Source organism: Hibiscus syriacus, unplaced genomic scaffold, assembly GCF_006381635.1.
Source record: "Hibiscus syriacus cultivar Baekdansim isolate YM2019G1 unplaced genomic scaffold, ASM638163v2 tig00110597_pilon, whole genome shotgun sequence".
NCBI lineage: Eukaryota > Viridiplantae > Streptophyta > Magnoliopsida > Malvales > Malvaceae > Hibiscus > Hibiscus syriacus.
The window spans coordinates 4,396,769-4,419,919 of NW_024062795.1; the positions used below are offsets into that span (position 1 = coordinate 4,396,769).

The 23,151-nt window shown below is 33.2% G+C and overlaps 4 protein-coding genes across 4 annotated transcripts; 3 read left to right on the forward strand and 1 right to left on the reverse strand.

The window, feature by feature from the left end:
- Window positions 1–1,975: 1,975 nt before the first annotated feature.
- Window positions 1,976–2,479, forward strand: LOC120134235. The gene has a single exon (XM_039150706.1). It carries the CDS (start codon window positions 1,976–1,978, stop codon window positions 2,477–2,479), a length of 504 nt encoding a protein of 167 aa, XP_039006637.1.
- A 4,091-nt stretch (window positions 2,480–6,570) lies between these two features.
- On the forward strand, window positions 6,571–16,748 carry LOC120134552 (transportin-1-like). Its single transcript, XM_039150984.1, has 29 exons — window positions 6,571–6,864; window positions 7,405–7,692; window positions 8,532–8,621; window positions 8,696–8,773; window positions 8,875–8,955; window positions 9,393–9,443; window positions 9,606–9,691; window positions 10,094–10,160; window positions 10,257–10,313; window positions 10,401–10,430; window positions 10,533–10,592; window positions 10,708–10,821; window positions 11,132–11,245; window positions 11,384–11,482; window positions 11,718–11,843; window positions 11,936–12,010; window positions 12,124–12,195; window positions 12,340–12,450; window positions 12,800–12,883; window positions 13,550–13,657; window positions 14,073–14,177; window positions 14,379–14,441; window positions 14,519–14,593; window positions 14,725–14,796; window positions 14,924–15,048; window positions 15,159–15,210; window positions 15,288–15,356; window positions 15,442–15,501; window positions 16,149–16,748. The coding sequence occupies exons 1-29, from the start codon at window positions 6,676–6,678 to the stop codon at window positions 16,230–16,232; spliced, it is 2,685 nt and encodes an 894-aa protein (XP_039006915.1). The 5' UTR covers window positions 6,571–6,675; the 3' UTR covers window positions 16,233–16,748.
- A 1,075-nt stretch (window positions 16,749–17,823) lies between these two features.
- LOC120134236 lies at window positions 17,824–18,477 on the forward strand. The gene is made up of 2 exons (XM_039150707.1): window positions 17,824–18,328; window positions 18,365–18,477. Exons 1-2 carry the CDS (start codon window positions 17,824–17,826, stop codon window positions 18,475–18,477), a joined length of 618 nt encoding a protein of 205 aa, XP_039006638.1.
- Window positions 18,478–19,326: 849 nt separating this feature from the next.
- Window positions 19,327–21,965, reverse strand: LOC120134075 (pentatricopeptide repeat-containing protein At4g35130, chloroplastic-like). Its single transcript, XM_039150551.1, has one exon. It carries the CDS (start codon window positions 21,838–21,840, stop codon window positions 19,411–19,413), a length of 2,430 nt encoding a protein of 809 aa, XP_039006482.1. The 5' UTR covers window positions 21,841–21,965; the 3' UTR covers window positions 19,327–19,410.
- Between the last annotated feature and the right edge of the window lie 1,186 nt (window positions 21,966–23,151).

Here is a 23,151-nt window from a genome sequence, read left to right on the forward strand (position 1 = left end):
AGTGTCATGAATATAAAAATATGTTTAATGGTAATTGACACCTTCAAACTGTTGGGGAAAAATAATTAACGTAGCTCTGAACGTTTTTTGCACTAAAAAAATTAATCTAATCATTTGAAGAATGGAATCAAATGTTGACCATCACGACGTTTACATAGCAGTTCAAAAATTTACATGACAATCTACAAATCGATGTAAGAGTTTGCGATATTATTGTAACAGTACACGGTAAACGATGATGAGGTATATGGACTTAATTGTTTTTTTTTACTAAGTTTGATGATGTAATTGATTTCTTTTAGAAAGTTTGATGAATTATTTATTTTTAAAAAATAAAAATTATTTCAATAAAAAATATAAAATATAAACAATTATTAAGATATTCAATACATTAAACATACAAATACTATAAATTAAATTATTAAAAATTTTCAATTGATGGACTAATTGAGTGTAAAAAAAACTCAGAGGTCATATTGATTTTTTGCAAAAATTTGAGAGTTTCATATACCATTAAGTCAAAAAATTATTATTAGAATGATCTGAGCCCATTTAAGTTGGTTACAAATCTAGATCTTATGTTTCCTTATTTTTTAAATTTCCAAAACAATTTTAATAAAAATACTGAAAACATCTTCACATTTTCACTTATTTTTGTTTTTATTTTTCAGAAATCATTTTTCAATTTTACAACCAAACATGTTTTCTTCAACTTTTTCTATTTTCTAAGAAAATAAAAAGGAAAATAGCCTATATTTTCTAAAACCAAACATGCTCTTATTTTCTATCCAAAATGCATGAGATTGTAATCTATAGAGTTAATTTCACCATGCATCTTTAAATTATAGTTTAAATTCTAAATTAATCTCTAAACTTTAAAATATTTTAAATTTATCTGTAAATTATCAATATCATTTCAAACACGTCCTTCTATTTGTTTAACAAATTATTTAAGCATTAAATATCAATTTGGATAGAGATGGAGCATATTTAAGATTTTTAGATCAAATTTCAAACACATGTATACATGTTGCGTAGTCAGGTTGGCTCTGTCATATAAAAAAATTAATTGTCATTAAAATTTAATAGAGTTAATTTTTAACGCATCACATTCAAATTATCTAAAGTGATACACAATATTAAAATTTGATACACGTGTATAAAATAGGATCCAAATTACAAATGCAATACATGATTAATGATAAAAATATCATATTTAAAATAATTTATATTTTAAATTAAAATAGAATCACTAAAAATAAAAATTTATAAATTGAAATTATTCAAATTTAAATCAAAACTGACCTAGTTCTTATAAACAAAGTTATCATGCCTATTAAAAAACGTGGTATTGTGTATGCTAAAAATATTCGTTTAAATAAATCTTGAGTTCGAGTTTTTGTGTTTGCTTAATATCGCTGAAATATGTCTGAGTTTGAGGCCTTGTTTATATAGTAAATTCTCACTAAGAGATTCACCTATTAAAATTAGATGTTTGAATCGATTCATATTAATCACGAGGGCAAAAAAGAAAAAGAAAAAATGGGCATTGAAAATGAATTAGACTCAAATAGTCAAGGGAGTTGTTCGTGTCTAGGAATTATTCCCGTGAACAAGCAGAAGTTAAATAGAAAAACCGCTAAAAAATGTGAAAAATTTGTCCTTAAGCGAAACACAATTGAAAATCAAGAACCCTAATTTTGTCTATAAAATCTAGATGCCTAAACTGGATTAGAAAACAATCCACTAAAGTAAGAAAATGCAGACCCCCTACACCATTAATTTGAAACTTATCTGCTTCTGCCCTTCCATGTTCCCTTAAACTCGAAATTTTAATCCGTTCTTCTACTCTCACATGCCACCGTTCAAACTTTGGGAAAAAAAGACAACTTTGATTGTCTTCTTTCTGCCATAGATTCCACGTTTTGGATTTAAATACCCCGAGTTTTTGCAGCACCGTGGAGTGAATTTGAGAATGGGGAATTCTTGCGGAAATTCCATCAGGGTTTTAACCGATGCTGGTGAAATCATCGACGCTAAAGGGCCTAAACTTGCACGAGAGATCGTGAACGATTTTCCCGGGTATGTTATTTGTAGAAAATGTGAAGCTTCGATGTTCCCGTTAAACGGAGATGAATGGTTGGTTTGCGGCGGATTTTATTATCTTCTCCCACTGGAAAAAGTTGGGAATTATGGTGGAATCGCAGGAGGGTTGTCATCGGCGGCGGGTTTCGTGGAGAACTTGTCAGCTATGGAAGTGTTGCCGCGGAAGAAGAATGGGGTTTGGAAAGTGAAACTGGTGATTGACAGTCACCAACTGGAGGATATTTTTTCGGAGCAAGTGAATACCGAGGCTTTGATTGAGAAGATGAGAACGGCGGCTGCAAGTTCGGCCACCGTGACGCCGAAACGGAGCAAGAGTTCTAGGGGGTGGTGGTGGTGTGCAAGCCCAGCATTGTCAAAGCACCATAGTAGCTGAATACCTTTGATCTCTGCCCCCGGCAATCTTTTTTTTAATTTTATTTTTAAGTTAATTTCGTATGAGGCTCCTAAATTCTGATTATCTTTATAAATTAGTTTTAAAATATTTTATTTCAATTATCATATTATTGATATTAAATTTTACAACTTTTGAGTTTAAATCCTAAAGCATAAATGTTAAGTTGACTCTTTTTTTCTATCAAAATATTATGTTTAATCAAATTATAACACATGTCATTGGTTGATTAAAATATGTGTTATCAACAGTCTCTAAAATAGTATTGATAATTTAAGAGTTAAAATATAATATTAATTATTGAATATTATCAATGAAAGGGAAAGAAATATCTTAGATTTTATTGATAATTTACCTTATTACCAATTTTAATGCAATACCTTATTTGGCCTCTAATTGAGTAATCCCCATTCAAGGAGATAACTTTAATATAATGCTAACCTAATATATTTGTTAATAGGCTTAATATAAAAATAAATGTCTAAATTATAATTCGAAAAACATTTTAGTGATTAAAGAATTTTTTTATTAAAAAATAAGTGTATAACTAAGGTTGTTTAATGAGTTGAGCAGCTCAAACTCGACTTGATCAAAGCTCGATAAAATTCAACTCGGGATGACTCGATTCGAACTCGATCTCGACTCGAGACCTTAACGAGTTTATTCGAGCAAAGTTCAACTCAACTAGATAAGTTCACGAGCAACTCGTTAATTTTTTTCTATAATTTTTTCAGTAGTTATCTTAAAAAATTATTTCTTTAAAAAAATTATTTTACTAATAGATAATAGAAAAGATGATAAATTACTAATCTATTAATTTTCTAATAAACAATAAAAAAATAATAAATTATTAATTAGTATTTTACTATAATAAAAAAATCAAACCATATTTGTTATTTAATGTATTTGTAAATTGTTATTTTGGAGTTTAGAATTTTAATTTTTTTTCATACACTCTTTTGATAATATTTTTGGTTAAATTTATTAATTTATGTTTTATATTAAGCTCTACATAGTATTAGTAGATTTTACCTATAATTAAGAAAATTAGATAAAAATTTCAGTGAGCTTAACGAGCAATGAGTTGAGCAATAAGTTTATTTAACGAGCACGAGTCGAGCAAAAATTTGACGACCTTAATGAGCAACGAGTCGAGCAACAAATTTTTTTAACGAGAACGAGTCGAGCACTGCACAACTCGCGATCGACACGCTCAATAAGCACCCCTATGTATAACCTTTTTTGTTACCATTTTAGGCGCTCAAATGTTAACCACTGTTATAAATCTCTGTTACGTGACATGTGTGACTTTCTGGTAGTTTTGATAATTTTTATTTAAAATTAAAAATATATATTAAAAAAACCTTAATTTTTTTCAAATCTTAAAAAACCCAAGAAACTTTTAAAACTTTAATTTTAATCCCGTTGCCACCGCCGACTGCCAGTAACGTCATTGATCGGTCGAACACCCAACGACGTGTGACCTACCAACCAACCACGACAAAAAACCCATACTTTCGCAACCGATCGAACACCTAAAAATGAAGTAAATGAAATATTTTGTTTTAGGGTTTTGAATCCCTTATGTTTAGGAATTTATAGATTTAGGAGAATTTGGTGTTCGATCGGTTACGAAAGTATGAGGGTTTCCGTCATGGGTGGTTGGCTGGTCACATGTCGTTGGGTGTTCGGCCGATTAGTGGTGTTGGTTGTGGTCGGCAGTGACAAAGGGATTAAAATTAAGGTTTTAAAAGTTTTGAGTTTTTTTTGTAAGATTTGAATTTTTTTAGGTTTTTTCTTATGTATATATATTTTATTTTAAATAGAAATTCCTAAAATTATCAGAACGTAACACGTGTCACTTAACGGATATTTTTAATAGCAGTTAACGTTCGAACACTTAAAATTGTAAAAAAGAAAATGTTAAACACTTTTTTAGCGAAAATTTTTTTAGATACTAAAACGTTTTTCGAGACATAATTTGAACACTTATTTTTGTATTAAACATTGTTAATATGGATGAATTCAGGATCTCAATCTAAGAGAAATAAAGTATAGCTTTTTTAAAAGTGAAGAGGTAATTTATAATTATCTTATAAATATTTAAATTATATATATTAAATGTAACTTTTTTCTTTCTGAGATTGAGGGAAAATCGTCCCTATTAATGTAGTTTCATACTGTAATTATTTATCAGGAATAAATATATATTTTTATGTTAGATGAGTGAAATATAAAATTTTAAAAGACGAAATTAAATCGCCAATAAAATATATGAAAGTAATTAAATTATATAAAAAATTTAAAATTTTCAAAGGACAGTCTATTTCTATTTTCTCAATCCATCCATGTCGACAACAGTACACATTCGTTGATGGTAAGCGGGTAGATGTGTCTTCCATTGGGGTGGATAAAGTGTGAGATAAATTGCAAGTGAGACAACAAGGAGCAATTAAAAGATTTGCAGAGGTGATGCATGCCACTCAAACTCTATAAGTTTAGGAGCAAGGAAGGAGAGTTTGTGTTTGTGTATAATCATATGAATACACTGTAATGCTAATACTTTTAAGTTCACGTGCAACGATTTGAATTGAACAAAATCCAACAAGTTCCTGGTTAATGATTTCCAAATGCTCAATGCGTGATGTAGATACCGTCTGAAATGAACTCATCACCACCCACATTGCAATGTAAGATTTTCAAGCTTAGGCTCCTCGTCCAACCCATCACCGCTCACCCTGCCAACACTCTCGATCATGAATCCATCACCAATCACATTGTCGATACTGGATTTTTCGAGTAGGCACACACCTTTAGATCTCTGAATTATCCCTAAAAAAAAGCAAGAAACTGGTGGAGGAACTTATGTATTCTCAGTACGGATAATGTTGAGGTCGAAAATAAAAAGTGTCAAATTGATCATGAATGAATTGAGAAGATTAATTGGTGATTGAATTTTCAAAGTTACTAAATTTTTATACATTATATTTTTATTAATATTTTTTTTATTTTTTTTATAAATTTAATCTTTCACATAAAATTTTATATTCATACTCGAACATACGTAAATTACGCAAATTTCCACCGCATACCAAAACTTTTAGTAGTGTGTTAGTCATCTCATAGAACTTTAGGCACTCATGGGAAGCGTTAAATTCAAGCACAGAATGATTATTTTAAGTCAATAATTGAATGACCCCACCCCACTCCAAAACCGCGATTTTTGTTTGACCTACTTATCAGTTATTACATCTAATTTCAAACCAAAATTAAACCTAAAAAAATGATACACTCAGAGAATAGTGCATCATTTCCAATTAATAATACCATTTTTATGAAATTATATTAATTTTTTTTAAAAATAAATTATTAATAAAAATATAAAAATTATATAAAAAATTAAGGGTGAAGTACACAGATATAAGATATTACTTTGTCGAGTTCACTTGTTATTGAAAGTTACAAAATAATCCTCGACTATAGAGAGTTGTTTTGTTCAGTCACTCGATTATTAAAAATTATAGCACGATCACCTGAAAATTCATTATGTTTCAAACTCGTCTTTTTTCATTAATAAAATAACAACAGTCTGAGCTGAACGTTAACATGCCGACTGAGATATGATAAAATCTGATCTCATAATCTCAATTGACTATCATATCTCAGTCAACATGTTAACATCTAACTCATATGACCGTTCAAATTTTAGCAGGAAAGGATGAGTTTGGAACATAATGAATAGTCGAGTGATCAATTTATAACTTTTAATAGTTGAAAAACTCAATAAAGTAGCTTCCTATAATCGATGACCATTTTATAACTTTTAATAATCGGGAGACTAAACAAAACATAACCATATAGTTAGGAGATCATTTGTATACTTTATCCAATTCTTTTTTTAAATTAAGATCACATCTTATAACATCACTCTAGTTATCTATACCCAAAACCCTTTGGCCTTAACCAGATATTTTTATCGAAAAAATATTTTAGTTAATAATTTATTGTAATTATATATATTTATTTCATGGTATTATTATTAAAATATATTTATAAGAAAATCCCCTAGAACTCTGCGAAAACCCCTCAATCGAAGAAAATACCAAAAACCCATATTTGTTTGTGAAAGTAGAAACCAGATAATAAAATTTTATTTGAATCAGAATCTGATTACAGAAATGGCGGCTACCGGAAGTGCCCCGTGGCAGCCACAAGAGGAGGGGTTGAAGGAGATCTGTGGACTTCTGGAGCAGCAGATTTCACCATCTTCTTCGGCTGATAAATCTCAGATATGGCAACAGCTTCAGCACTACTCTCAGTTCCCTGATTTCAACAACTATCTCGTTTTTATCCTAGCACGAGCTGAGGTTCGCTTCGTTTTCTATCTCCGTTTGTTTCCTCATTGACTAGCTTACAGATATTTTATTTTCTGCTAGGTTTTTTGTTGAGGAACTGGATTATTGTTATTGATCAGGTTATGTGTTTATAGAGGAGATACGATTGCTGTTGTCTTTTTTTTTGGGGGGGGGATTTCTTTTTATTTTATTTTATTGGATTATGCTTCTATTCAATACTAGAATTGGGGTTTTTTAGGGTTAATTAAACTGTAATAGAATTTGCAAAGATTGTGCATTTCTTTGATGAACTACATTCCGGGTATTTTATTGAATTACACCTTTAAAACTGAAAATACAGTTTTGTGCCCTTATAAATGTCTAATGCAAGAAATCAATATTCTTACTCTTGGATGTATTAGGAATACCTGTTTGCTTTTATGTGATGATAGAATTTTGTTTCATTTTTGTTAATTTATGCAGGGTAAATTAGAAGCCTTTGGATATACTATGAGAATCTGTTTTCTTTGATGTGCTAATGAAACTTTGTTTCATTTTTGTAAATTTATGCAGGGTAAATCAGTAGAGATTCGACAAGTTGCTGGTTTGCTTCTGAAAAATAATCTAAGAACTGCTTATAAGATAATGGCTCCTGCACACCAACAATATATAAAGTCAGAGTTATTGCCCTGTTTAGGAGCTGCAGATAAACACATTAGGTCAACGGTTGGGAATATTATAACTGTGGTTGTTCAACTAGGGGGAATTGTGGGATGGCCTGAGTTGTTGCAAGCTTTTGTAAATTGTTTGGATAGCAATGACATAAACCACATGGAAGGTGCTATGGATGCATTGTCAAAGGTATGCGATGAGTAATTTTCTAATCTCTGCTATTATTATATGGAAGTTGTCATATTATTGCGGAGAAGCTTCCTTTTTGTTTATTCAATATAGAATGATTGTTTTGTAATGCTTTTACATGGTTTAAGACTTTAAGCCATTAAACGTTGAATGAATCAGTCAAATCAATAGAAGCATGTGGGTTTATTCAATATTGAACCATGGTTTATCATGCTTTTACATAGTTCATGCCATTAAGTTTTGTAAGAGTCAATTTAAATCAATAGAATAGTGTGACTGTAATTTAGTGTGAAAGCTATTTGAAAATGTCCCCATTAGTTATATGAAGTAAGCAAGCAAAAAACTTCAGTGTAAGATGTATTACTCTTCCCCCAGTTTGTCTAGTGAGATAAATGAGATGATTGGCCATCTAGAATATATTTGCCTACATGTAAAAACAAGAATTGTTGGTGGAACAAGGTTCTAAGCCTCAATGAGAGGTTGCCTTCAAATTGTACCAGGTAGAGGATTCCCACAAGTTTTACTTTCCTTAGTTCTTTCTTTTCCTTTTTATATGGAGTTTTCCTGATGCAGAATCCTTGATTTTCTATGGTTTTTGCCACGTGTTTCCATTATTCTAGGTGCCTTTTCCACTAATGAATAGCAATATATCCTGGTGAATGCCAATGGGTTAACTTACACCAGCTAATCTATATGATTTTTTCTTCTTTTATTGGTGGTCTTACTGCATTCTGAGGGTCAAACTTAAATGTAGCTGACAAACACCCTCTGGCAAAGACATGGTTATATGCTTACTTTGAATTACCTTTAACGCATCAACCATTCCTTTTGTAATACAGATTTGTGAGGATATACCTCAAGTGCTGGATTCAGATGTGCCTGGGTTAGCTGAAAGGCCTATCAACATATTTCTTCCTCGGTTATTTCAGGTGAATGCATTTCTGCATTTTTAAATTGTCAGCTTTTTAAAATTTTCTAATTATGTCTGTTTTTCTATGAGCAGTTTTTTCAATCTCCCCATGCTTCTCTGAGAAAGCTGTCATTGGGTTCTGTAAACCAATATATTATGTTGATGCCTTCCGTAAGTTAACTTGAAAGTTTGAACATTTATATTCTTCTAGTGACGGATGTTATTATGATACTTTTAGGGAAATGCTTGAATTTTGCATTGATTTCTTTCAGGCTTTATATACATCCATGGATAAATACTTAAATGGTTTGTTTGGCCTTGCTAATGACCCTGCAGCAGAAGTGCGGAAATTGGTGAGTAGTTTCTCCTTTCTCACGTATTCTTATTGTATTAATAACCTAATATTTTGAATGGAATACTCTACTGTGAATATTTCCTAATTTTCCTTATAATTTATTATTGAAGCCTATAAAAGCTTGACATGTATTACTTATTATTTCTGATTTGAACATCTATTTTGAATGCAGTGTTAGAATCCGACATATTTTCTCATCTAGTCTTTGATGTTTAATGGTTCTTTTCTTTTTTCTATCATGGACCCTGTATATATTATGTAACTGAATACTACTGACAAAGACTGTTTTCAACTCCTGTTATAATTTTGTCTGTATAAAATTTCCGAATTTTTAATTGTGAGTTAGTGATGAATTATGGAAAGCTATATTGTTTCTTCCAAGCTTATGCATCTTCACACCAATGTTCCCTTTTCTTTTTCTTACCAAATGATCAGGTTTGTGCAGCATTTGTTCAGCTAATTGAAGTCCGTCCATCTGTTCTGGAGGTAGGTATCTTTTGTTTGTTGCATTTTAGTTTTCATACATTCTTTCTTGATTGCAGTATATATTAAAACTTTATAGTTTTTTGTCATGTTCGTTTTATCCTTTTAGGCTTGTTTACAACCTGCATTTTATTTTCTCTGAAGTGACTTTGTGTTATTTCACAGCCACATATGAAGAATGTAATTGAATATATGTTGCAAGTCAATAAGGACACCGATGCTGAAGTGGCACTTGAAGCATGTGAATTCTGGTAACTTCCTTTGTGCATTACATTTCCAAGTTTCTTGGTAGATTAAGAAATTATTAAAACCGTATTTTTGATAGTTTATGCAGTTTGACAAGTTTCAAACAAATAATTTTTGGCGGAACGCCGTATCTTCTGAAATTTGATCCTTTTTTCCATCTCTGTTTGCATTTTTGATGCGTTACCCACGCTTTTTGCATTATGTGCTAGTATATTGTAAACTGGGTTGTACCTGTTAAGAAATTGAATATTTTAGCCACCATTTTCTTAATAGTTTCTGTTAGAAAATATTGATTCTTTTTCTTGCTTTCAGATATGGAGAGGTTGAAGGTCATGCATTTAACTTTACTGGCATTTTACCTTGGTCTTGGTTAATCTTTATGATTCAACATTGATCTTGGTTTGTAGGTCTGCATATTGTGATGCCCAATTACCACCTGCGATTTTGAGAGAATATTTGCCTCGACTAATTCCAGTACGCTAATACTTTGCTGAGTTTTATATTGTCTTTTTTTATTTATTTTATAATATCATGTTCTTAGTTTTCACACATATACACTCTTCTTTGTAGATTTTGTTGTCAAACATGATTTATGCAGATGATGATGAATCACTTATTGAGGCCGAGGTTATTTTTTGTCAACTTATTATATTCAGACTATATGAATTTGCAATCATAATTGATAATTTACTTGGAATTTATTTATTCTTGTAGGAAGATGAGTCTCTTCAAGACAGAGATCAGGTTGATATAATTTGTTTCTGATCAGTGTTCTCTTAGTTTTCCATAATGTATTCTAAATCAGCATTTTGATGAATGTGGTTTTCCCTAATATTTTCCATTCAGGATCTAAAACCTCGCTTTCATACATCACGATTTCATGGTTCTGAGGATGCAGAAGATGATGTAAGTATTTGATCCCCCTTTCTGTGCCAGTCAATTCGAGAACAGAGTTAACTTTTAGTTTTAGAAATATCTGTTTTCTAGTGGAACTTTTCCCTAAATGATCATTTTGGTTCAGGATGATGACTCATTCAACATATGGAACTTACGGAAATGCAGTGCGGCAGCTCTTGATGTCTTATCAAATGTGTTTGGGGATGAAATCCTTACAACTTTGATGCCTATTATTCAGGTAACTTACCTATTATGGATGTTAATGTTAGGACATGGAAATTGCATCTATTTCTAGTCTATTTATGTTGTTGGTCACTAGAACTGGTTGCACCCACATACATGGGACTAAAGGAAAGTATATCAAGATAAGATTGTTTCATGCACTAACTTTGCAAACTTAAAAAATTATCTACATAAAAATGCTAGTTTGATCAAGAAGGTTATTGTTTTGTTGCAAATGTCAAACTTCTGCTGCTCTGTGCATGAGCTTGATTGGAGTTAACAGTGATGGGAGTTATATCAAGATTTTCCTCCTTGATTTTTTGTAGGCCAAGTTAGCTGCTAGTGGTGATGAAGCCTGGAAAGATAGAGAAGCTGCTGTTTTGGCTCTTGGTGCAGTTGGTGAAGGTTGCATCAACGGTCTTTATCCTCTTTTGTCTGAGGTAATTGTTGTTGTTCTGTACTGATGCACAAAGTTCGTAGGCAGATTATTCATTGAAGAATAAATTGTGCATGTAGAACATATCTTTATTTTGTTTGCCATGATGTTGAATTAATAGAAAAACATATTTTCCTCCCAGATTGTGGCATTTTTAATTCCTCTTTTGGATGATAAGTTTCCTCTCATAAGGAGTATATCTTGTTGGACACTTTCTCGATTCAGCAAATACATTGTTCAGGTATGGATGAAAATTGCTGCTTCAGATGTTTCTTTTGAAGATCATAATTTCCACGATTTTGTTTAGCTGTAAATCTTTCTTAACCTACTAATGATAAATAACTATTATATCGAACAAAATAATATATTCTTTTGCATCATACGGCAATCTTTGGTTTGTTATCGGCACATTTTTGTTGTTCTGTCTATGTCTTTGGAACTTGTGCTTTAAAACTCTAATATTTCGTTTATTTCAGGATAGTGGCCATCAAAAAGGTTTTGAGCAATTTGACGCAACTCTTATGGGTCTTCTGCGAAGAATATTGGATACTAACAAGCGAGTGCAAGAGGCTGCTTGTTCGGCTTTTGCAACACTTGAAGAGGTTGTTATAAACATGCTGTACAAATTGTTGCATATGGGGTTTAAATTCTTATACATTTCAACATATATATAATATATTAATTTTGTTTGCAGGAGGCTGCCGAAGAGTTGGCACCTAGGTTGGAAGTAATTTTGCAGCATCTTATGTGCGCTTTTGGCAAGTATCAGGTTGTTTTCTGGATAATAAATCTACTTTCGCCTGTTGCGACTATGCCTTATGATAGATGCTCTGCTTCATCTTCAACTTTGAATAAGATTTTCTCATTTATGTATAATTACAGAGACGGAACCTTAGAATTGTTTATGATGCTATTGGAACTCTAGCAGATGCTGTTGGAGGGGAATTAAATCAGGTATATCTGTATGCTAAAATATGAACAATGTTCTTTGCACTTTGTCTCTTCTGTTGTGTATTTGTGTCTTACTATGCACAAAAGTCGTTGCACTGTTTTGGTATAAAGATGATTCTCTCTATTGACTGGTTTGTCATTTTGCAGCCTGTTTATCTTGAAATTCTGATGCCTCCACTTATTGCAAAGTGGCATCAGGTTCCAAATTCTGACAAGGATCTCTTTCCACTGCTTGAGTGCTTCACATCCATAGCACAGGTCTGTTGTCTCTTCTTGTCTGACTTTTTTATTTATAATATTTTTCTTTAAGGAGGATAGATGTACGGTCTTTGAATCTTGAAGTATTTTGGAAAGAGACTTAAAGCTGATATAGAGTTGTCTGAATTACATATTCCTCTGCATAATATAACCTGGAAGATGGGTGTGTGTGCAAACTAGAATTTCGTATTTATTCTAGTGACAGTCCAATCTGCATAATTTTTTTATCTGCTGTCAGTTTAGCACCATAGCATTCTTCAACATGATATTGGATTATATATTTGTACAAGATGACTGTACGCTATTATAGTAAAGTTAACACTGGGATTAATGTATTTTACTTTTTCAGGCATTGGGTACTGGGTTCTCTCAATTTGCTCCACCTGTATTCCAAAGGTGCATAAATATCATCCAGAGTCAACAATTGGCCAAGGTTTTTTATGAAGTTCTTTTTTACTTCTATGCTCATCAACAATTTTCCAACTTTAATTTGTTAAATTGTGCTTTCCTCTTCGTGGTTGACTGATGCTTTTATAGATTTTTTGTTCACTGTAATTAATCACCTCAATCAAGCAGCATATTGACTAGTGCCTTGATTATTTGTTTAATTTGTGTTCTGTTCTGTCATGTTATTATGTGCTTGGTTTAGGGGATTGAGATGCTTAGCCAAGACTATCTTAAATTTCCTTGTGCAATATATGTCAAGTACAGTGCTTTCCTTTAACTTGTGTTGCATTAACAATATATGTTCAAATTTATTTGATTTGAAAAGCTTAAAGCTAAAATAGATATAGAAAGAAATCAGTTGCATTTATCTGCACCTTCATATATGTGTGTGTGTATTATATTATCCACTAGTGAAAGTTTTTGCATGTAATTTTGATACACTTCACCACATGATTTTTCAATCTGATGTTCTATTTGCATAGTAATGTTACTCCAACCTGTGCCTGAAACCTCAAAGCAACTGAATCATTTTCTTAATCTCATGATGCTTTTCTCTTTGCATAATGCTTACGGGATATATGATTATTTCTCTGATCTATAAACATATTTCAGTTTTAGTTTTTTGAAGAAATTGATGGAATTTATATTGCAGGTTGATCCTGTTTCATCTGGGGTTCAGTATGATAAGGAGTTCATTGTATGCGCACTTGATTTGCTCTCTGGACTGACGGAGGGCCTTGGTAGCGGAATAGAGAGTTTGGTACTTGCTTTCTCCTTGCATCCTTTTTTCGTTTCTTGAACTGAAGTGGGCTATTCTTTTAGTCCATGGAATTATGTATTTAATGAGAAATCATGTGTAGCAAGATTTTTTACCATTATCCAATGTTAGGCGCTGGAGTAATTGCAGAGAACACATGGATTATTGTAATGAGCCAATGGACTATTATTCATGGAAACTTTCTTACGCTATATGTCCCTTAAAATTTTCGCATTTCCTGCCTTGTTGTATAATGGATTAATTGTCATCATACCTAGGTTTCGAGGACTTGTCCATTTGTTCCTGATATTGGGTGTGCAAACTGGAAATTTTCCTTAACTATAAAATTTATGATAAGTTAAAACGTGTAATGTGAACTGAGATGTTGTTTTGCACACATGGACCTTTTATATGCCAGGTTTCACAGAGCAATTTGAGGGATCTGCTTCTGCAGTGTTGCATGGATGATGATGCTTCTGATGTTCGTCAAAGTGCATTTGCACTTCTTGGGGACCTTGCAAGAGTACGTTAAAAATGAACTCACCACTTATTGCTAGTCTAGAGCTATAGACTAAATAAAACATCACTTTTCTACCTCTAAGGACATGAAGCTTGCAAGTCAATTATTAGATAAGTCTCAATTATGGTCAATTATAAAACATCCCTTCTTGAGGACTTTTCTGCCACTTATGTTAACTGTATTCAAATGTTGGACTTTGATTAGGTGTGCCCTGTTCATTTGCATCCTCATTTGTCTGAGTTTCTTGATATCGCAGCAAAGCAATTGGTAAGGACTCATTTTGGGATTCCATATTTCAGTTTGCCACATTTACATTTTTACAAAGTATATTATGCCCAATGCAGAATACCCCCAAGATAAAGGAAACCATTTCAGTAGCAAATAATGCATGCTGGGCTATCGGCGAGCTAGCAATTAAGGTATGTGTGTTCTGCATTCTCAATCATGATAAAATTAGATTACTTAACGTTTTACTGACTTGCCTTCATAAGTTGATTCCCCTTTGGGTGCTTTGAATCTTTTTTTTTACTATTTGCCTTTTGAATTTCAGGTTCGTCAAGAAATTTCTCCAATTGTCATGTCAGTGGTCTCATGTTTGGTTCCGATCCTTCAGCATGCAGAGGTAATATTCCCTTTCTTTTGGTGAAGTTTGTTGGTATGCATCCTCATATATGCATAACTATTGTTTGTATGTTAGTTCTTGTGTTAGTCATTTTGATGCCATAATCTCATCTCTGTATGATTAGCAGGGGCTCAACAAGTCACTTGTTGAAAATAGTGCAATTACACTAGGGAGGCTTGCATGGGTCTGTCCAGATCTTGTATCACCACACATGGAGCATTTCATGCAATCCTGGTGTATTGCTTTGTCTATGTAAGTATAATTTATTTTCGTCACTTGTAATTGTTGCTTTGATGTAGAGCTAAGTTACACCTGTAATTGTTGCTTCGTCTATCTCAACTCATTTGACAAATAACTGTCAGGATACGGGATGATGCTGAGAAAGAAGATGCCTTTCGAGGTCTTTGTGCAATGGTATGCATCTGTTTTTGTAATAATGTTAATTAACAGTGGCAAGAAACTAATTTGTTCCTGGATGTACACTTTTCCAGGTCAGGGCAAATCCATCAGGGGCTTTGAGTTCACTTGTTTTCATGTGCAAAGCTATTGCAAGTTGGCATGTAAGGATGCTGTTATTAGTTGTATTTTAGGCTTTTGTGTCATGTTAAACTAAAGTTTGACCTCGACTTTTTTCTCTGCCTGTAGGAAATAAGGAGCGGAGAACTACATAATGAAGTTTGTCAGGTCTTGAATGGTTACAAACAGGTAGGCATTTGTCATAGTCAGCTTTGCTTTTGCTGATTATACCTTCTTGCTGGAAGTTTGTGGTGTTCTGATTATTTTAACTTGGGGCTGTTTGTTTGCCTCTTAATGGAACTATTTAATGTTGAATGTTGAACCATTTAGCATTCAGTGCGTTTGTTTCGCACCTCTGAATGATTCAGTGTTGATTGATTCAGCAAAACAATGCTGAATGATTCAGCACATAAGTACATTCTGAATGATTCAAAGTCATTATCAAACAGCATGTCACATTCAGAGCTAATTCATACAGAACTTCTGAATCATTCAGCGCTTAATCATTCTGAAGTAAACAAACAACCCTTAATATATATTAAAATGATCAAAATCCTTATATTTTGTTTTTGCATGCCTTTTTTGCTTCTATGTACTTGTGCAATCATATGGGTTACGCTATCTCCTTGCCTATGAATCTCTTGTTTTGTGCCCTTTTATTGATTGAATTTTCTTTTTCTTTTTCTTTTCCTTTGCATTCTTTCTTTCTTTATCCAATTAACAAGGGAACTTTAGTACTTTTTGGTTGCTTATTTTTTGCTAAGTATACATTATTATTATAACATGCAATAGACTAGGTTCAGTTACTGAGTCAAGTGAATAAATGTTGCCTGCAGATGCTTAGGAATGGGGCATGGGACCAATGTATGTCTGCTCTGGAACCACCTGTCAAGGATAAACTTTCAAAGTATCAAGTATAAGAACTTGGTCATTATCCATGCTTGTCATTATTCTACATCATTTGTGGTTCTTCAGAGATGTTTATCAGCATCAATACTGTTGGTATATTTTATGCATTATCGGACTGTATTGGAGCTGCGATTTGTATAAGCTAATTTCGATAGGTGGTCGTGGATTTTTCCGAGACAAAGCATATCATTTTTGTTGTCTTGAAACAAGTTGGCTTTGTCCCCATTATGCATGGTTTCGAGGAGGGGGAGGGGTATTTATGTATGGATTTTAGCATGCAGGAATATGCAGCCTCCAAAAAGTTTGAAGAGGGAGTTCTATTTGGTGTTTAGTAATTGAAACATGGGGTAAGGTAATCTGGTTCAAGCATTTGCATTTGTTATTTTTAACTGAGACATTTTCTTGGTTTGATTGTTTTGTGAGATAGGGATAGGGTTTTGATCTGTGGATTCCACAGATTTTTTGTACAAGGGCTTTCATTGTCTTCTATTATTCCTAGTTTTGGGGTGTTATTTTCTGTATTATTCTAGATCTGAAACATACTATTGGAATTGGAGGGTTGATTTTTTCTTTGTTTTTTACTGTTTGCCTAAATAACAATAAATGTTAGGCTGGTCTCTCAGTCTGATTCTTTGAATGCCATACTGTGTTTCTTTGTTTTGATCATATTTGTTTAATTATTGTATTAAGTAGTTCTAATGTTGCTTATTTCTCCGGCGCTACGATATCTTGAAAGCTGTTTTGCTAAGATCCCTATTGGTATCATTCGTTCGATTGTCGAGCCGGAAACCGCTACTTGAATACACGTTAGCAGAGGATTTTAGCAATCCCTGATATGTCCATTAGTTCAAGTGGAATCAAGCAACAAAATGTGCACAAATAACAGCATAAAAAGGAGCTTTACGAAGGGTTTCACTTGGCAAGTTTGATGACGGAGTCCCAACAGTTTTGATTCCAGAGGACAAACCCAGTTAAAAACGCACGATTGTCCTTCGGCAAATGACAGCCAATCTGAGGAAGTAAAAAAAGTGGGGATATGAATTTCACATCGAAAAAGAAAATGAAGATCCTGGAGTTTATGAACGGTGGGATTTTATTTCCTATTAGATATGTCTTGAGAGGAGGTGATAAGTGGTGTCTAAGCGGTTTTTTATTATTTGATTTCACGCAAAGTATACAGTGGATAAGATAGACAGGATGGAGAATCATGACGATACCTCATGATGAGGGCGACGTAGAGAGAATCTCACGTCTTAAAGAAATAGGGTTGCGAATCTTACATCAGAAAATAAGAGACAAATTTTGAAATTTATAAATATGGTCTTATATATTCCTTATCGTATGTTTTTGAAAATAAAGTAATGATTATGTGATAAAATGCAAACCTTTATTAATAACAATGAGACATATATGTTTTTTATCAACAGTGATCAGAATTATGAGTGTGTTTTTCATCGTGATTACCTCAAACAAAGACAAAAGAAGCATCTGAGAATACAAACTAAACCTTAAAATTAACTCTCCCTGGAAATTCTTTCACATTTACCAATCATCATTGAAAAAGATGAAATAAAATCCGTTTTATGTCACCATTTCCCATTCATGGAAACTTGTATGATTAAAGAAGCCAGCAACATGAACCTTAATCATTCTTCAATAAACTCCCACTCTCCAACTTTTCTCTTACACGACGGCTTCCCTTCATCCCATCAAGTTTCAGACATAGAGATGATCAAGATACAGTCGGTTTCTTACACGAGTTTGAAGGACTTGTTGTCTTCTCCAACAGCAGATCAGACCGGGATCAGTACCCCGACGATACACGATAATAAAAATAATAATAGTAGTTATTGGAGTTGTTGGAACGAAGAAATTCCCATAAAGAATCCGCTGGTTAAGCATGCGGCGTTGGCTTATTTGCAGCCTATGTCGAGTCCCACGGCGACGGCGGAAAAGGGTTCGTTTGGGGGGCTTAAGGGAATGTGCTGCCGTGAAAGTGGGTGCCTTTTTTGGCTGTACGATGTCGTTTGGAGCAACGTCAGGGAGGCGGTTTGGGAGAGCAGAGAAGAGGATGATTCTTATGAAGACGATGAAGACAAGGTTGACTGAAACTCAAATCGATGCTTGTTTGACCGGTAGATAATGGTTCAATTTGTAAATATGCACTTTTTTCATAATTATCTAGAGTTCTTTTTTCCTGGATTTTTCTACTTTTTGCACGATGTCCTTGATCGGAGCTTAGAATGCAACTATTAGAATGAAGATTAATTTAAATTGATTAGAAAATTTTTAATTTAATAATTAAAATACTAAATTATATATTATTGATGAATAAAATGTGAGTTGTAGAAGGTTGTTTGCAGTTTACACAGTTCAAAATGATTTTACATACAATCATAGAAACTGATTTTAGTCATTTATTAGTTGTTCTAATATAATAAATTATCAAATTCTTTTGATAAATATTAAGAGTTTAAATTTTGATATATTTTTATTTTGAGTTAAATTAGTGTTAAAGTGATTATTTAAATATTAAAATACGATAAAAAAAGTTTAAATAGCATTGTACCAAAATGAAAAGGATAAATATAAGTAGAGACGGATATAAGATTTTATGTTAGGGGCGAACTTATAAAATTTTAGAAGAATTTATAAAACTTTAAAAGATAAAAATAAATTGTTAAATGAAAAATATAAAAAAATATTTAAATTATATGAAAATTTAAAATTTTTAAGAATAATTTAACTTTTTTTTACGTGATAAAGCTAATACATGGGAGTAATTATTTAATGGTCGAGTTTGATTAGTCTCAATTACATTTAAGTCTTTAACACCAATATCATCTATGGCTATTGACTGAAATTTTCATAACCACAAACAAATGACAAATCATTTTCTTAATTAATGGTGCAAGAACTCCATTCCTACACGCCTGTTTTGGGTCATTGTGATTGCTGTTGATTTGCTGTTTTGGTCGCCTTTTATTGTCTACCCTTTTCTTCTACCTTTTTCTTTAGCCAAGATGTTGTATTTAATCTAGATTAATCGTATCGAATTCGAATATGAATTTACATGTCTATACACAATGTCCAGTTGTCCCTATGCATTTGTCGTTGGTCTTTTACAATTGTGTAGGAGGTTTGTTTACAATTGTTTTTCTAGCTATATGGGTTGTACAACAGAAGCTATCACCAATAATCACCGCAAGAGCAATTTCCGTCTTCAAAGTGATGAAACACCTTGGAGTCTCCCACTACTATCTCTCTTTTACTAATCTTTGAGATCCTCTTTGCAAAATTGTGGCAATCCTCGCAAATTCTGATGTTCTTTCTAACGAGAACCGGAGACCCCAACTTTGTCGAGATCAATCCGAAAGAGATGGCCGATCTCACACTATGATTCTCTGGTACATTTGGTTTCTTTCTTGTCAAATCTGTTCTTCTCAACTTGGTAATACGACGAGCATAAACATCTTCCTCCTCCGCTGTCATTTTCACAATGATATCCATCACGTCATTGACCATGTTCACCTCAGCGTTTGACCCATCTTGATCGACAAACCTGTGAACTTTATAGTCTTTCTCAACTGCACTACATCCCATTGTTTTTGCTATGCCTTCTTGAATCATAAGTGTTTTGATCTTCTCAACATCTTCCCACCTCCCAGCTTCGGCATACATATTAGAAAGCAAGATGTAACACCCTGTATTGTCATGCTCCTGTGATAAAGCATGCTTGGATGCAGCTTCTGCTAATTCAATGTCGTTGGTTTTTCTACTTGCAGATAGTAGAGAACCCCAAATCCGGGCGGTTGGGACAAGCGGCATTTCTTCAATAAAATGCTTAGCTTGATCAAGATTCCCAGTTCGACCAATAAGATCCAGCATACACCCGAAGTGCTCTATTCCTGGGTCAATACCGTAGTCTCTTTCCATTGAATTAAAGTACTCCCACCCTTCATCGACCATGCCAGAAATGCTGCAAGCTGATAATAGAGAAACAAAAGTGCTCTTGTTCGGCTTGATACTGTTTTCTATCATTTCGTGGAATAACTGGATGGAAATTCTCCCGAACCCATGAATGGCATAAGCCATAATGATTGTGTTCCATGACACAACATCTTTACAAACCATGCCATCAAAACATCTCCTTGTAGTCTGGAGATCTCCACACTTGGCATACAAATAAATAATCGAATTTGAGATGATGGTATTAGACGAACTAAGCCCCAATTTCGTAACAACAGCATGTATTTGCCTACCCTCACTCAAGGAGGTTACTTCAGCATATGCTGGTAATATACTTGCAAATGTTATTGCATCAACTTTAACGGAGTTGTACCAAATGTCTAGGAACAGTTCCAAGGCTTCTGAATACCATCCATTATGTACATAAGCAGCAATCATCGCATTCAATGATGCCAAGTTCTTTCCTTTGATTCGCGTAAAGACATGTTCAGCCAGTTTCAACTTCCCACACCTCCTGTAAGAATCAACCAGAGCAGTCTCCAATACTATATGAGGGAGAAACCCTTTTCTGATTGATCTAGCATGAATAGACTTAACCATCAAAAGGGCTCCCGTTTGTGCGCAAGCTGGAAGTAAGTTTATCATTGTGATAACATCTGGCATCAGCTTACCAACATCTTGCATCTTCTTAACACAAGAGAATGACTCATAGAAACGAGCATTGGAAGCATACCCAGCAACCATAGCATTCCAAGCGACCATGTTTTTGTCAACGATCATGTCGAACACCCTCTCTGCATAAATCACATTTCTGCATTTCCCATACATATCAATTAGTGAGGTTTCCACTCTAGGATCCATTTCAAACCCATTTCTAATAACCTGACAATGAATCTCTTTCCCATTTCTTCCACAACCCTCCACAGAACAGGCCCCAAAACTGCTAATAAAACTGAAACTATCCGGTCTGATTCCTACCGAAACCATTTCCCTTAAGCAAACCAACGAGCTCAAACCATCACCAACTAGTTGGTACCCAGAAACCATAGCATTCCAAGAAACCAAGTCCCTCACAGACATCTCCTCAAACACATTCTCTCCTGATTCGACGCACCCGACTTTCATATACATAGAAATAATAGAGTTACAAATATAAACATCCAAGTCTAATCCAACCTTAATTAATTTCGCATGAACTTTTTCCCCTTCCTTCAAAGACAATAACCCAGCAAAGGCCTTGAGCACAAATGGGTATGTAAATTTATCCGGTCTAATTCCTCCAAATTCCATCCTGTGGAAATAACTAATTGCTTCATCGAACAACCCTTTTTGGACTAAACCCTTAATCACAATATTCCAGGAGAAGGTATCCGAGTGGTTCATTTCTTCAAACAGGTAGAGTGCATCATCTATCGACCCGGAATCAATGAAGGAATAAAGTGCATCCATGAGTGTGATATTGCTCCGTTCGGTTAAGGTTTTTGAAGCATTGGAATGGGTTAAACGGAGTTGATTTGGTTTGGGAAATCTTGGTCTGGTTACAGCGTCATGGCTTTGGTTTGGGTTGGGGGGTTCGAAGGGGTTCAAAGAAACAATTCTGGGTGCGTTGAAATTGGGAAAGTAATTGTGAGTGAGTAGAGTTGCAGCCATTTTGAAGTTGGTATCAAGATTCAGCAGTTGGAGAGATTGCCACTAGAAATCAAAAGCTCCTCTTTGGATTTCTAGAATGTAATAGCGTAACCGTTAATTCTGTTTCAGTCAGCGGCCACCTTTCATCAAACCCATTAGTATTATAGTATTTTATTACTATTAACTGAGACGGCGGAAACAATAAGGGTAAATTTTCTATTTAGTCACTCACTTATTCTTGTATTTTTATTTTAGTTAAATAAGTATTTAAAAAAAATCATATCTAACATTTTCGTTATTGTTTTGATCACTCTCCATACAAAAATTAATGTTGATATTGATGTAATATTTATATTATTTCAAATTTTAATATCATTTTTATTTCATCGTTAATCATATTTTTAATTTTTTTGAATAAAAGCCGCTAGTTTTATCAAAAGAAAAATATCCAAAATTATAATGAATGTTTACAACATAACCGTAAACTAAACACATAATTAGGATATTTTCCTATAACTATTAACACAAGAAACTAGCCACTCGAGATCACACAAGGACTATATAAGGAAAATGTTAAAAACCCAACCAAAATACTCGAACAAATATAGATACGAAAAGATTTGACTGCATCGGCAAACGAACCACAAAAGATGATAAAAACTATCGAAAGACCACTGACAAACCGCATATCAGAGTTGAGCGACGTAGGAAACTATCCACAAACGCAATCACGTATCCTAATTCAACCACAGTGTCCAAAGCAGGAAAAATCATAAAGATAATAAATAAGCGTCTCCTTGATCAGTTGAAGCGTGGTCAAATCCAACCCTGAGAATATAAAATCGAAAAAAAAAAATCAAACGACAAAAAACATACCAAAAGGCAGAAGAGAACATGTCATAAAGGCAGAGAAAATGGCTACAAGGACAGAGAAAACCTACAAGGACGGAGAAAACGTGCTACAAAAACAGAATTATTGAAAACTAAAAATCAAAATGAAAATAAAGATATAATATAAGAAAATAAGTGAAAAATAAAAAACACCGGCGATTGACAACTAGCACTAAGGTTGATGTCGCCGTCGATCAAACAAAAATATAAAAAAAGACGACGTAAGGATTTTTTTTAATATTTTTATTCGACTAATAAGATGATGATTCATCGTGGTCTTATTTTAATATATTCAATAATGTATAGAAAAGTGAGTTTAATAAAATTTTTGAATAGATGAGAATTTCCATTATGATTTAATATTAATAAATAATATTAAAAATAATATTTTGTATTATTATGTAAAAATAAATGTAATATTAATTAAAAATAATTTAATTG

What these genes read in the sequence shown, in the direction of transcription:
- LOC120134235 (XM_039150706.1), top strand. Translation starts at nt 1,976, where the DNA reads ATGGGGAATTCTTGCGGAAATTCCATCAGGGTTTTAACCGATGCTGGT.
- LOC120134552 (XM_039150984.1), top strand. Translation starts at nt 6,676, where the DNA reads ATGGCGGCTACCGGAAGTGCCCCGTGGCAGCCACAAGAGGAGGGGTTG. An exon ending in TCCGTCCATCTGTTCTGGAG is followed by an intron (nt 9,444 to 9,605) that starts GTAGGTATCTTT and finishes GTTATTTCACAG; the next exon opens with CCACATATGAAGAATGTAAT. An exon ending in AAGCTATTGCAAGTTGGCAT is followed by an intron (nt 15,357 to 15,441) that starts GTAAGGATGCTG and finishes CTCTGCCTGTAG; the next exon opens with GAAATAAGGAGCGGAGAACT.
- LOC120134236 (XM_039150707.1), top strand. Translation starts at nt 17,824, where the DNA reads ATGGAAACTTGTATGATTAAAGAAGCCAGCAACATGAACCTTAATCAT. An exon ending in CGATGAAGACAAGGTTGACT is followed by an intron (nt 18,329 to 18,364) that starts GAAACTCAAATC and finishes ACCGGTAGATAA; the next exon opens with TGGTTCAATTTGTAAATATG.
- LOC120134075 (XM_039150551.1), bottom strand. Translation starts at nt 21,840, where the DNA reads ATGGCTGCAACTCTACTCACTCACAATTACTTTCCCAATTTCAACGCA.